Below are 14,854 nucleotides of genomic sequence, written 5' to 3' on the forward strand. Positions count from 1 at the left end.
TATAAAATCTGGGTGATTTTCAATTCAATCGACATTCCAAAGGATAACATCTGCATGCACAATATTATTTTTATGTTTTTTAGTAATGGAAAAGTGACTAATATGGCGGATATTTTTTTCCCCAATTTCGCTTCGATTTGTTTTGTGGGGAGTAAGAAAATTTGATATTGGCAACACTTCAAGTGAAGTCAACAAGACGCTCAGTGTGATTTAAATAAAACGTAAAAATAAAAACTCAATTTCTAATAACTTTAATTATTAATGATTATTTTATTTCTAATAATATTACCCCAACAAGTTACTTACTTACGTAATTGGTTTTTTTGTACTAGTTAAGGAATATTTCAGTCTACTGTACATCATGAGCGGCAGGGTAAAAAAACCCGCGGCACCAAGAAAAAAGGCCAATGCATATAAAATGCCTGCCCCTATACCCCTCGGAGAGGTGCTCACAGATACGGTCTTCAAGAAAAAATGGCGCATAGGCCCTTCCATAGGTGTTGGCGGCTTTGGTGAAATATACTCCGCCTGCGACCACAACAGTTCACCCAAAAAGGGTGGGAGCTACCCCTATGTGATAAAAATTGTAAGTATATTACCAAACTAGCAAGTTATTAGTAATTAGTGTTTATTTATACATGCTACAAAGTTGTAATATGCATAGAACATTGCTTTGCGGTTGCACTGGGCTATAATCATTGTTTAGGGTTATAAATTCATACCAATACCTAATCTTCGTAGTGGATTTTGTCTTTCGAATCGTAATTCTTAGTTCTTTAGCCCTTATAGTAGTTGCACATCAAGTGGTCGTGCAGTTTTCAATGTAGTCCTAGCAATATACCTATGGAGCTCCTGTGACATAATATTTGGTGACTGGTGCTTCTGTGACTGAGCACATCTCCCAAATTATCATTTGAAAGTATGCAACACTACGCGGCATTAAGCCTAAGCTAACCATTTTTATGAAGAGTAAAATCCTTTTTGTATGGGTGAATTACAATAGTAATTGACATAACCGTTGCTGGGTTAAGCTTTTTTAGCTGGGCCTTTAGGTCAATGTATTTATATTTCAGTGGCATGATCATACCATCATATCATAAAAATACAAAATTTGTTTTGCCCTAAAGAATTTATTTACTATTCTACAAAATACATATTACAATTTAAGCTACTTTTTTAGTTTTTAGAGCAAAGCGAACAAAATATATGTGCAAAATAAAATGTATGCAAAAAGTTACCTGTATTCTTATGGCTTTTTATTAACCATCTGTTATCAACCATATTCACTCGTGTAAAGTTATTATGTATTCATTAAACATAATACATATCCTGTGTTATGTAGTCTTACTCAATGAATGTATTATACAACACCAAAAGAATTTTTCAATTCCTGAGATTAGAGCACTCGACAAAACAAACTCTTCAGATATTATTAATGAAATATTAATATGGGATATTATGAATAAAACCATACAATTGTAATACAAAAGCTGTCTTTTTCTTACCAGACATAAAATGCTCCTTCATTCATCTAATCTTTCATACAAGTTTGTTGGTACTCTTGACCTAGTCTAGGGAGAACAACACGAGGGGAGCAGGGGAGTGTTGATTGATTGTCAAGGAATTCCTTAACCCTACATCCAGTAGTCACAAATCCAGGCTCAGCTCAGCATTTTTCTCTCTACCACACAATGGATGGTGAATCCATGGAATGCTAAGATATTGGTCTCAGTTTAGAATTTCTTGATTTCCTTATGATAATCTCTTGTCTTATTTTCAGGAGCCCCATGAAAATGGACCACTGTTTGTGGAGGTACACTTCTATGTCAGAAACTCAAACAAAAATGATGGCAAGTAACTTATACTTATTGAACGACAAATATAATTGGCTCATTTGGCTAGTCATCCAGTGTATCACGTAAAAGAAACATGAAGTGGGATGATGGGAATAGTCACTTAAAATTAAGATGTTTGTGGTGGGCCTTTTTTGACTGCTTATATGTATATGAATTAATCTAATTTTGGTGGTTGGTTTTTATGGCGAGTGGTGTAGCAGTCAGAGAAAAAAGGCTATTTATTTTTATTCTTTATTTTTTATTTGGTGTATGTTAGTAAAATAGTAATGAACATAATCATCTAGTAAGTTTCAGTTGAGTAGTTCCTGTTGTGTGGGTATACAGGGATTAAATTTGCCTGTGTTACTTGGTGAAGATATGGCTCTCTAATGATCATAGAACATTTTTAGATTGGTTAAATAGTTTTTGAGTAAATACAAACAAATAAATATAAATCTAATCATACCTCTATAATATTAGTATAGATGAATAATATGAATATAATTCTTGCTGCAGTTGCAAATTTCATGAAGGACAACAAGTTATCAACGCTGGGCATGCCTTTGTACCACGGACACGGTTCTCATGTGTACAAGGGAGAGAAATATCGGTACCTAGTGCTGGAGCGATACGGCCAGAACATATGGAACCTCTTCCTGGAGCACGGACGGCAGATGCCACCACACACTGTCTTCTTGTTGGGCTTGCAAATGGTAGGTTGCTTAGCTACTTAATAATAACAATAAATAATAATAAAGCTTTATTTTTCCCATTTTAACTAGTCTATATATTAAATAATTAATTAGTTAATAATGGGCCCCTTCGAGTATAAGCCTCCTCCATCTTTTTCCAATTGTCCCTTTCTTTTGTGAGTTCCATCCAACCTTGGCCGGCCACTGCGATAATGTCGTCCACCCACCTTCCTATAGGCCTTCCTACTTTCCTTTTTCCAAGTGGACCTTTCCAATAGGTAATTTTCTTAGTCACCGTTTGTCCTTTTGCCTGCCAAGGTGGCCTGCCCATCTCCACTTAAGTCTTTGTGCATGGTCCAGAGCATCTGTGAGATTAGTATTTTTCCTAATAATTATACTGTTTATTTTGTCAGCTTTTTTAGTTTCAAAATGCTCCTTTCCATTGCACGTTGTGTGGTGATGAGTTTATACCTCAAACATGTGTTGTAGACCCAGGTTTGGCAGGCGTAGGTTAGGCAAGGTAGAATAGTTGTCTCCACTACAACCCTTTTTAAGTTTACAGTATAATTGCCCTTGAGGATTTCTTTATGTGCCCAGAACTTTTGCTTAGCTACTTACTCAACATTTTTCCTTTTTGAGGTACAAAACACAAAATAAATTTATGACATATATTCCAGCTAGACGTGCTACAATACATACACAGTCGAGGCTATGTCCACGCGGACCTGAAAGGCGCGAACATCCTGCTTGGTCTGAAGAAGGGCTCAGAGCAGCAGGCTTACCTGGTGGACTTCGGCCTCGCTGCGCGCCTCAATGACAAGGAGTTCAAGCCCGACCCGAAGCGGGCACACAACGGCACCATTGAGTATACAAGCCGGGATGCGCACATAGGAGGTGAATATATTAATTATGGATCCTCATTTGTGATAAACCTTAGCGAGTTGGCGATAGTACGCAGTATTTTAGAATAAAAATGTGCCATATTACATACAGACAGTCATCATCATCCATCATCGTCAGTTGATGGACATGGATTTCCAGCACCTTGGGACCCCAACGTCCATCAGCTCATCGAACTATGTGGCCTGCCCATTGCCACTTCAGCTTCGCGACTTGCTGAGCTATATCAGTGACTTTGGTCTGCGGATCTCCTAATTTCTGATTTGCACACGCCGATAAATGTAGCTCGCTGAGTGACTTTGAGCATCCTAATATGTATGTAATATGGCTAAAAATAAGTACCTTGTGATTTTTATTCCCCTACATGAAAAGTTTCAGATGTAGACCTCAGCATATAAGATTTTTATTGCAACTTGATATCTCCATGTGTTTTTGAGATTACACCTGTTCTATCTCTGTGTTTTATCTGCTTAAGATAAAGCAAACAGCAAACAGTGATCTTATAAGGGTTCGTTTTTCCTTTTGAAATACCCTAAATAGTTAATCTGTATTGTTTGCATCCCAGTCCCAACAATGCGGGGAGACCTGGAGATCCTGGGCTACAACATGCTGCAGTGGCTGGTGGGGAAGCTGCCCTGGGAGAGCCTCAAGTCGCCCGATGCGGTGCAGGCCATGAAGGAGGCCTTCATGAAGAATGTGAGGAAGGAGATCGCCAAACTCTCTGCCAATGTACCTGGTCAGTGTACTCGTAACTGTCGAATTTATAATTCTGGAACTGTTTAGTTATATCAAAACAACTTATTTGTGACCATATGAACTATTTATCGTTTTGTGGTAGAGGAAACACCTCAAGCACATTCCAGGATTTTTGACCTTGGGTGTAGGCTTTAGGGATCCTTTTAGAATGCATCAACACTCACCTCCCCTGGCCAACATGTTCTACTGCTCACAGACCACAAAACATTATTGCACATAATTACTAACGCAACTAGCAGCATGACGGTGTTCACGCTGCGTAACAAAGAACTGGACTCAAATCATTAAATACACTTTTATTTATATTATGTCACTGTCATATCAACTGTATACAAACATCTCCTTATAATATAATAAAATAAATAAGTCTCTATTTTCTTAAATTTACTAAGTTTGAATTATTAGTCTTGAAAAATTAAATGAATCTTTAAAGTCAGGGTTCTTATTTTGATGAAATGGATGGATGGAAACGTTATTTTGATATTGTAATTTTCAGAAGCTATCATAAAATTCTTTGAATACATAAACACACTGAAGCCCAAAGATAAAGTAGATTACGTGAAATGCAAGCAAATACTGGAGAGCTACCTGAAGGCGCAGGGCGTCGCCGTGGGCAGCAAACTGGAGTTTGTCAACAAGAAGAGGAAAGGGGACGATGTTGACACTAGTACTGAGAAAAGTACTGGAAAGGTAAATTCAAATACAAAATTAATTTTATTTATGTAGTAATATCTAACCGAACTCATCATTGGGATGCAGTATCCCTGCCTGCCCTGGACTATTATCATACATCATCAGACACCTATAGCTTGGCAAATTCCTTCGTAATATTCCCGATGGTCAGCTGCCCCGCGCGCACGACTTCATACCCGCGCAGTACTTCACCTTCAGCTATAACACTGTCTTTTCCAATGAATTGGATTGGAACAGGTATATTGGTCATATTATTTAATTATTTCATCCTACTCTTAACAAGTTAGCCCGCTTCCATCTTAGATTGCATCATCACTTACCATCAGGTGGGATTGTAGTCAAGGGCTAACTTGTAGAGAATAAAAAATAAAAAAAAATACCTCTCGGACATCCGAAGTGACGAGAATGTCGACGTTTGCGTGACATGTCTGAGGCGTAGTAATGAGTTTTGACCTTTATAAGGCCTATGTTAAACAGTGTAAGCATGATGGTTGTTAATGATAATATAGCTCATTCCGTCCACATAAAAAAAAACTTAAATTATATTGTTCATCTCTTCATTTATCATATTGTGTATTCCGAACAGGTACTTAAAAAGAAAAACACCACAAAAGAAAATGGCGACGTCAAAGCAACGAAGCGAGTGCGAAAGACTAAAGCAGTGGTGGAGGAAAACAGTGAAAATGAGGAGCCTGAGCTCGTCAAACCCGACAAGAGAGGAAAGGCGAGGAAAGCTGAGCCGGTCTCACAGGAAAGCAGTGAGGATGAAGAAAATACGAATACAGGTGAACTCTTACAAATTAAGTACAAAGATTTGTAGACAAATAAACAAAACGCTGCCGTATGCGTGAGAGAAAGGGAAGCCAAGCATAGAGGTGCCGTAACGCGTTACGTAACAAAGCGATTTACTCTCCTAAGAAGTTATCACATCGAAAATCTGATTTATGGGATACTAGCGAACACCCGTAACTTCGTCCGCTTGGAAATCAATGTAAACTTTAAACCCTTATTTCACCACTTCCGAGATCGAATTTAAAAAAATTTTGACGTACGAAATATAATCGTATTTTTTTATGATTTATGAACAAATTTTTATAACTGTAACTCTAAAAATAATAATACTTTCACCCCCTTCTATTTTTATTTTAGAGTCAAAAAGAACTCTATGTTTGCACCAAGGTCCCATCTACCTTTATACCAAAATTCATTTTGATCGGTTCAGCCGTTTAGCCGTGAAAAGGTAACAGACAGACAGACAGATTTCCTTTAGCATTTATAATATTAGTATAGATAGATGAAGAAGAGCAGTTGTTCCTTTCGTCTATGTATTATGGTCCTGCAAAGTAAGCATAACACCTTGCAAGCTATTTTACAAGCAATACTTACAAAAAAAAAAATGCTTTTTTAAAAGTTTCCATTTCTATATCACTCTCATTGTTGTGTTGTCTTATTTGACTTCAAAATGAAATTTTCATTTTCAATTTTCCAGCAAAAGCGAACAGTCCTCGCAAACCTATAGGCAGAGCCAAGAAGAGAAAGTCGAGCGAGCCGTCAGTGGTGGTTAAGGTTAAGAAAACAAAAATGGCGCCCAAAGCGACGCCGCCCGTCAAACAGAACCACGTCAACATCGCCACACAGACCTCCGGACAGAAATGTAAACGGAGTCCCAGACAGGTGTGTTGGTATTTATTTTTCATCATCATCATCATCATCATCAACCCATATTTAGCTCACTGCTGAGCTTGAGTCTCCTCTCAGAATGAGAGAGGGGGGGGGGGGGGGGCTGAAGAGGGGATTTTTGCAGTTACTCGAGCGCGGCAGATGAACATAAGGGAGTATACATTGCACGTTGTTGAGTACCTCCACCAAATATGAGCCCTTAGTATGTTTAGGGCAATAAAAAATGTCTTTGATATCTGTAAAAACCATTTATTCTTACTATCATCTAATCTACCAAATCTAAGCGATTCCAATGACGCTGTAGTAACTGCAATTTAGCATCCCGGGCCCCCCTACTATATGCCCAATAGTCCAACACGCTGGCACAATGCAGATTGGCAGACTTATGACAACGTTGAAATGTGTTAACTTAATGCATGGCTTGGGTGTTAGGTTTATTTTCGTTACGGAATTTCTTGATTCGGTCGTCGCGCTCAAAGCCCGCAATAAAAGCTATGCAATAGCTTAAATTGAGCCGTGATACCCCAGTGGATATGAGCTCTGCTTCCGATTTCGAAGGGTGTGGGTTCAAATCCGGTACGGGGCATGCGCCTCCATCTTTTCAGTGGTGGGTATTTTAAGAAATTAAATATCACGTGTCTCAAACGGTGAAGGAAAACATAGTGAGGAAACCTGCATACCAGAGAATTTTCTTAATTCTCTGCGTGTGAAGTATGCCAATCGACATTGGGCCAGCATGGTGGACTATTGGCCTAACCCCTGTCACTCTGAGAGGAGACTCGAGCTCAACAGTGAGCCAAATATATGTGTTGCTATCAATGAATTAAATTGAAGTACTTCTTAAAGACCCCTTAAACGATCAAGCTTTTCATCAAATTTAAAATGTTATTCAAACAATAATTTTATCATCAGCGTGTAGAAACCAAAAGTAGTGTGGCTTTTCATCCTCCTCAAGTTATCCCGCTTCCATCTTAGATTGCATCATCACTTACCATCGGGCGAGATTGTAGTCAAGGGCCAACTTGTGAAAAATAAAAAAAAACTCCCCAGTAAGTTTTTCCTTAAATATTTTTCTTTCTGTCAACTCCACAGGTGTCATTCGACAGTCCCATCAGTGAAGTCATAGGCGAGGGCTCCAGAAACGGCAGAGACAAGTCGGCTAACTCTAGCGGCGACATATTCGACGACTCCTTCGTCATAGAGGAGAAGAAGGTGAAGCCGAAGAGGAAGCTGCTCTCGCAGCAGGAGGTCACCGTCAAGAGGGTGGTGAAGAAGAAGGTGACCTCCGTCAAACCCAAAGCCAAGTCGTGGAAGGACTCCTCGACTATAGTCAATGGGAGGTCACCACCCAAATAGTGAAGTGTGTGCCATACTTTGTGTACTTAATATTCAGATTTACAATAATATCAGCCCTTGTAGCCAAGTGGAATATCGATTCTCTTTCTACGATCGCAAACGCTTCGAAAACTAGAAAAATCTATGGGAATGATGTTTGCTATCGAAAGTTCACGTGATCAAGATCTGTCATTCCCATACATTTTTAAATTTTCGAAGCGTTTGCGATCGAAGAAAAAGAATCGACGTACCACTTGGCTACAGGGGCTGGTTGGGTTTCACCACCTGATGGATTGGTCTAAGATCCAGCATTAGAAATATATACCCTCATCTGTTATTCTAACTAATGTTTAGTAATGTAAAGATTATGTTTGTGTGTTTGTTTATATGTTTGTTTGTGTAATCGAGCTAATCTCTAAAAATTGTGTAAGCTCGGGAGTATTTTCCGTAACTTCAAGGTGTTGACAAGCTCACCTATAAGAGCCGAACTGCATAACTAATTTTTTTTAACTAAAAAAACTTTTTATATTTTCATGCAAAGTAATTTAAACCATTCCGACTATCCATGTACACGCATTTATCTATCCTTGCATTTAAAAATACGTAATCGTAGTGGTGAGACTGTTGATATTGAAACTGGTACTCCGCACTTTACTAGTAAGCTACTTCATGATATTTATCAATGAATAAGTTTGGCTAGGTCATAATATAAGGATAATTACAAAAGAAATATTTTTTACTCCGAAAATATTCATTTTAGAACACGTGTTCCTTAAAGTCAAAGTCAAAATTCATTTATTTCAAAAAGGCTTAGTTTACAAGCTCTTTCGAAACGTCAGGTAATAATATTAAACTCAAGATAATGGTGATAATAACTATTCGAAAACTTAAAATTACAGTTACGGGGTTCCAATCGCGTCTTGGTCCGAGAAGAGCCCACAACAAACTCGGAGACATTTTTAATTAATTTTCCGTAAAGAATTATATAACCTTAGAGTTATGAGAAGTACTCCCGAGCACCCTGTATAGTGACAGCCAAACTCATAGGGAGTGACAGTCTTTTACTATAAATAGGAGGGAGGAATAGGAGTAGGAATTTTGTACGAAAGTTTTACAAATACAAATACAATCCTTTATTTGCTGATACAGTTTACAAGGTCAGGTTTTCTTTTCAAATTCAAAGCTCAGAGGTACTCGTGTTACAACTTGCATGTTAAGTTTTCAAATCAAATCAAAAATCATTTATTTCAAGTAGGCTCAGTTTTCAAGCACTTTTGACACGTCAGTTGACTATTTGTAAAGATTCTACCACCGGTTCGGAAGGCAGGTTCTGCTGAGAAGAAACTGGTAAGAAACTCAACAGTTGCTCTTTTTAAAAAAATCATACAGTATTATAATTTACAATTGATGATAACATTACAATTTTTAATAGTTTTACTTTTTGTGTGATGGTGGAAGCTGATCCAATGGCCTCCAAGCGCTTTTATCTTTAAGGGACTCCTTCCTTTTCTAGTTTGTTTACTAGTATCACTACATTTGTTGGATGTATGTTTATAATTGTTTATGATGATTAAAGTTATAATAGATAGCTTGAATAGAACAGTTCCTAAACATTAAAGTTGACCCTTAAGGACTAAATTGAATGATAGGTTTATTAGTTATTGGATATGGAGAAAGAAAGGAGAAGAAACGTTGGATATATAGGAAATATAAAAATTGTAGCCAGCGAAGGGATGATGTAGGAATTCTACCACATCTATTAGTAGAAGTAGAATTTTTGTGACAGAGTTAGTCCAGGGAATATTGGAATCAAAATCTAAACGAAATAAATAAAGTCACCAAGCGTTGCAGAGCTATCGAGCTTGCTCGTCGAGCATGTTGGGCAGTCGAAAAGCTGGGACTTAACAATTGTACAATTTGTGTAGCAGTGTGTAATACACTGTTGCATTGCCATATATTTTCTACCCACCAAATGTTTAAAACCTGTGCTTTACCAAAATACACTGAAACCGTAAAATTTGTCTTTTTGTCTGCTTCAAATCAAGTTATGGCAACAGCCTTTTTACGTTAAAGCTTATTTTGTTATCATTTTATATAATAACTTTCTTCTTTGAAATTGTTTGCAAATATCGCTCGTTTGTACATAAAATTAGTTGCTTAAGCGTATTTTTCTCTTTTTTCATTTTTCACTTTTGCTTTGAAGCAGTCTCTAAATGTTATATGATGTTAGGATGCCTGCACACAGTCAAATATAAATAAACAAATGAATGCCTATGTCATATTTTTATTGTAGAGTTAGGCTAATGAAAGTAGAAACTGAAATCAACCCAAAAAAAAATCGAAGTATATTCTGAAAATTATAGTGCAAATATTGGCATAACTGAGTTTAATACTTATTTATAGGTAGTAATTTAAAATAATTATGAAAACGCATGCTTTTTTAATTCGTTTAAATGATTTTTTAAATTTAACGGGTGATTTCAGACTACTTTTATTAGCCAAACTCTACGCATTACGACGAGATACTTATTTACCCATTGCTACAGACGTGCAGTTTGTGCAGTTGTTAATTATAGTTTTTTTCTGTTGATTCTGATTTAAATTTCGATTAGATAAAACTTTACAGTTAAAACTGAACGTCTGTAGTGCAGGGCAACCTCATCGTACATAAATAATATAGTTGAGTGTGTGCGGGCAACATTAGTAAAGTAAATCCTGTCTGGATTATTGCTGGGAGACAGCAAATTATAAGTTGTTATACCAATTACATATTAAGTTTTTAAAATACTTATTGATAATAATTTGTTCAGTATTGTGAAATGAAATGAATTTAAAAAAAATCTTTTATTGCATTTCATTATAATTAATTAGAATTTTAGTATTATAATATCAGGTTAAAAACTAATATTTGAATACAAGGTAAGTTCTTTGAAAGAAGTCCGTACATGGGAAGGGAAAATTAAATGAATTAATTTTATAATAATACCATTAATGATAGTTTCAATTTCTCATTTTTAATGTTAATGTTATTGCATTTTAATTTATTCATTTATTGAAATGAATGTATTTGCTCATGTTGATTTCCATGTTGTATTTGTAACTATTTATATACTGTAAATTAAACTGTATTTTTAAAAATCTCTTTTATTTATGCTACTAAAGCTTGCTAACGTAACTATAGTCTGGCTTCGATGATGACACTCCCATAATATGCCACGCCTCCCACGCCCCCCGGCCCGCGCGGACCATCGGGGGTGATAGAACGAACTTGCCAAGCTATATAGTTGCCCACACTAAACCATTTATGTTCAATAATTACAACAGAGAACATTATCGCTCAAAATCATTAAAGCGTGACGGCGTTTACGCTGCCTAACAAAGAACTGAACTCGTCATCAAATACCATCTTAACTTCATACGTTGGGAAGATGACATGAATAGCCGGTCCGGAGTGGAAGCGCATTACCAAGGACAGAACAAAATGGAAAGCCTTAGAGGATGCCTTTGACGAAGGACAAACTATAATAGAAAACTCGTTTTAATAATAATCATTAGTGTCATCGTCCTGGGGATTCCCTCAGGCATATTGTGTCTGGGTGTTCTCACCTTGCTAACGGCGAATACTTACATAGACATAAATCAAGTAGCCAAAATAATCCACCAACAGCTTGCTCTTCAGTCTGGCCTTGTTGATTCTGAGATGCCTTACTATAGGTACGACCCAGCATCAGTTCTTGCTCTACTGGGACCAATTATCACTGACAAGTATATTGTAGCCAATAGACCTGATATAGTGCTAGTCGATCGGTCAGTGCGTCGTGCAATAAGTGTTGATTATTGTTCCACATGACGGTACTTGGACCTCGCTCAGATTACCGCCATATGGATTGTTGAGTCAACTATTATTGTTCCGATAGTTGTTTCAGTCAATGGTCTTATAGCGAAAAGCTTCGACCAACACCTTAAGAAGCTTTCACTTAACTGTTGGATCAAGAGTCGAATACAGAAGGAGGAGGTTCCTCCGTGGCGTGTCGTGGATTTACAAGATGGAGGTTCTGGGTTCGATCTGAGCTCGGGCTGAGCCGTTTGAGGTTTTCTTAATTGGTCCAGATCTAGCTGGCGGAAGGCTTCTGGGATTAGCATAAAGCAAAAACACCTTCAAATCCAAAGCTTTTTTTATTTACAATATAATCGTAATATGAAAGTAAACAAAATGTAACGTACCAAAAATTACATTTACAAATTCAATAACCATAACATCGGCGCGTGCGATGCCACAGTCTAGAAAACATACAGTTCAGAAACTGACGAACCACAGACTAGCATAGTCTGTGGTATCTATGTTTAAAAACTAAAAATATGGCGGTCGTATAATGACCGCTGTACGTTCTCTAAATTGTGGCTTATAATTCACAGCTAGCGCGGCGCCCTCTCGCGGACAAAACACGAGTTACAAAAGCTAAAGTACATCTAAATTCGTGTCTAACAGATATTTCCAATCGTGAGAATCTCTTAAATTCTTGACAAACCACATTGACTTACTCTTGAGTGTGCATTGAGATGGAAGTTGCATTGCTGGAAGTCTTTAAAGTACCTACCATGCTAAAAATGCGGCAATGTATTATCAGATAAGTAATTCACCATTGCACACGTTTGGAAATGTCTATGACCGTTGCTTATTCAATTATCATTATTACATTTCTTGAGTGATGTTCGATAAATAGGCTCATTGTGATGCGGCGCCATTCTTTCACCCCCCTTTTCACTCCTAACCTCACATTTCCATTACCCCCTTTCGGGCACCTTCGTGTTATAATAACTTCTTCACAAGATTCCATACATATTTAACTAGAGATCACTCACATAACAATCCGATTTAGAAAATTATAGACTGACCAGAAATTAAAAAAAAATCCAGGGCACCACAGTAGTTACACGCCATCTCTGCTTAAATGGTATTCTAATGGAACAAATTAGTTTCTTTTTTTTGCGTAGTAGCGAGGTTTTTTATTTTTCTTGTAAGAAGTTGTTATAACGCAAAGTCTACGTCGACAGATCGAGAGCGAATACGCGATCAAGCAATCATATTTGACTAAAACACAAAATAGTAGCACCATTTGTTAAAAAAAAATAGAATTCACATTTTCCATTCTAAACCCAACGGGACCTTTTAGCGCGCATTGAAATACCCACGAAGCTTGAGTGTGAAATGTTCAGTAGCCGAGAGGTGATACATAAGGTTTTGTTAGGAAAATATATTGCCTTTTTGGCACACTTTGGCCTATCCATTGAGGGTGAAAATACATGTAAAGGCAGGTAGGTGATTTAACTACTTGCCTACTCACACCGATAATCTTGCCCTTTCGGCAATACCTTCGATGTCGATATCATGGGTGAAATAGGTAGGCAACATCTAACATAATTTTGGAGTAATTTCAACAATTATGTTCACCATTTATTTATGTTGAGTGGCGAGCCAATTTATAAACAAAATCATCAATAAAGGTCACTTTTAGAAGTGTCTTAGGGTGATATCACACCTGACATTAGCGAGACGAATATCTTAGCAATCCGTGGATTCACCGTGCGGGTGCCGGGTCTATCGATTGGCAGAGAGAAAAACTCCGAGCAAAGTCCAGGACTTGTGACCAGTAGATGTAGGGTTAAGGGACTTGTGACCAGTGGATGTAGGGTTAATGAATTCCTTCATTGTTATGTGATTTCACCCGTATCTTCATCCCTCGGTTACAGAGTTAAGCTTGTTTCGTACGCTTACAAATTCACTATCGACAAACATGTTCCGACAAGCACATTCTTCCCAGTAGCAACATTAGCCTTCAAGCCGGACTGACGACGATTTAATTTATAAAGCAGATGACTGCGATTTTATAGTTGTATATTAGATATGAATTGATTATTATTCTACCTCTGGCAGATATTACTATTAAATTATTATAATTATTTTAAAGAAAGTTTTATTAGAAAAGAAGTTTTATGCAATTTCCAAAATTTTCATTAAATTTGCCTAACGCAAAAAAAGTAATCAATTAATTTTTAATTGTTACGATAATAAGTATATAGTCAGAGTCAGAGTAGAAAACTGATGCTAAAGCATGTGAAACTTTGTCAATAGCTTACAAGCTATGTGCTAGCAGCCTGTCAGTCCGGTCGCTCCATAGACATTCACCTAACCATGTCATCACGTACTGTTCTAGACAATATACATAAAGCATAGCCATTTTAATAGTCCACTTTTGACTTTATATTAAAAGTCAGTTCACATTTATAACAACTTGTCAAATATTGGCGGCGTAAGCAATATTCACCTTGTCTTAATAAAAATTGTGTTTTTTTTTCGTTTGTCACAAAAATATTGCAATATATGTAGACGTGCGATAATTCTTGGGGAAATTTTTAATTTAAATAGCGTTTATTTACTGTTTGTAGCTGTTCTTTTATAAAAAAAAAATATTACGTCAATATATTTAGTTTATAATTTTTTTGACAAGTGTCAATATTAAAATCTGTCAAAAGTAACCCATCAAGATGGCCATACTGCAAAAGCTTACTATTAAACATTATAAAAAACCACTATGTTTACGGCGTTACAGGAACATTTGTATGCAAAATCTGCAAACTTGCAATGGGACTAGTATACAGTTGAACTACACTTTTGTCATGTGCTCCGTTTTTGCGGAGTTCCTTACATCAATACACAGAACAAGATGACTTTGCTTAACAATATAACTTTTACTGCAAATAACTAATTACAATTAGATGGTGTTTGTCTCAAATAAAATCCCTGGTCGAGTGTGTGCTCTTCTCGGACATAGGTGCGTTTGGGACCCTTGTAACTTTAATTTCAAGTTCTCGACCAATTATTATTATCACCTATTATTATTGACGGCCTCCGTGGCGCAGCGGTAAACGCGGTGGATTTACAAGGCGGAGGTCCTGGGCTCG

General features: G+C 37.0%; 1 protein-coding gene across 1 annotated transcript; it reads left to right on the forward strand.

Moving 5' to 3' along the window:
* Positions 1 to 174: 174 nt before the first annotated feature.
* Positions 175 to 11,029, forward strand: LOC112053100 (serine/threonine-protein kinase VRK1). Its single transcript, XM_024092394.2, has 9 exons — positions 175 to 586; positions 1,781 to 1,850; positions 2,352 to 2,548; positions 3,205 to 3,421; positions 3,993 to 4,163; positions 4,680 to 4,873; positions 5,463 to 5,661; positions 6,366 to 6,550; positions 7,649 to 11,029. The coding sequence occupies exons 1-9, from the start codon at positions 362 to 364 to the stop codon at positions 7,910 to 7,912; spliced, it is 1,722 nt and encodes a 573-aa protein (XP_023948162.2). The 5' UTR covers positions 175 to 361; the 3' UTR covers positions 7,913 to 11,029.
* Positions 11,030 to 14,854: the final 3,825 nt, after the last annotated feature.

This window comes from Bicyclus anynana, chromosome 19, assembly GCF_947172395.1.
Source record: "Bicyclus anynana chromosome 19, ilBicAnyn1.1, whole genome shotgun sequence".
Lineage (NCBI taxonomy): Eukaryota > Metazoa > Arthropoda > Insecta > Lepidoptera > Nymphalidae > Bicyclus > Bicyclus anynana.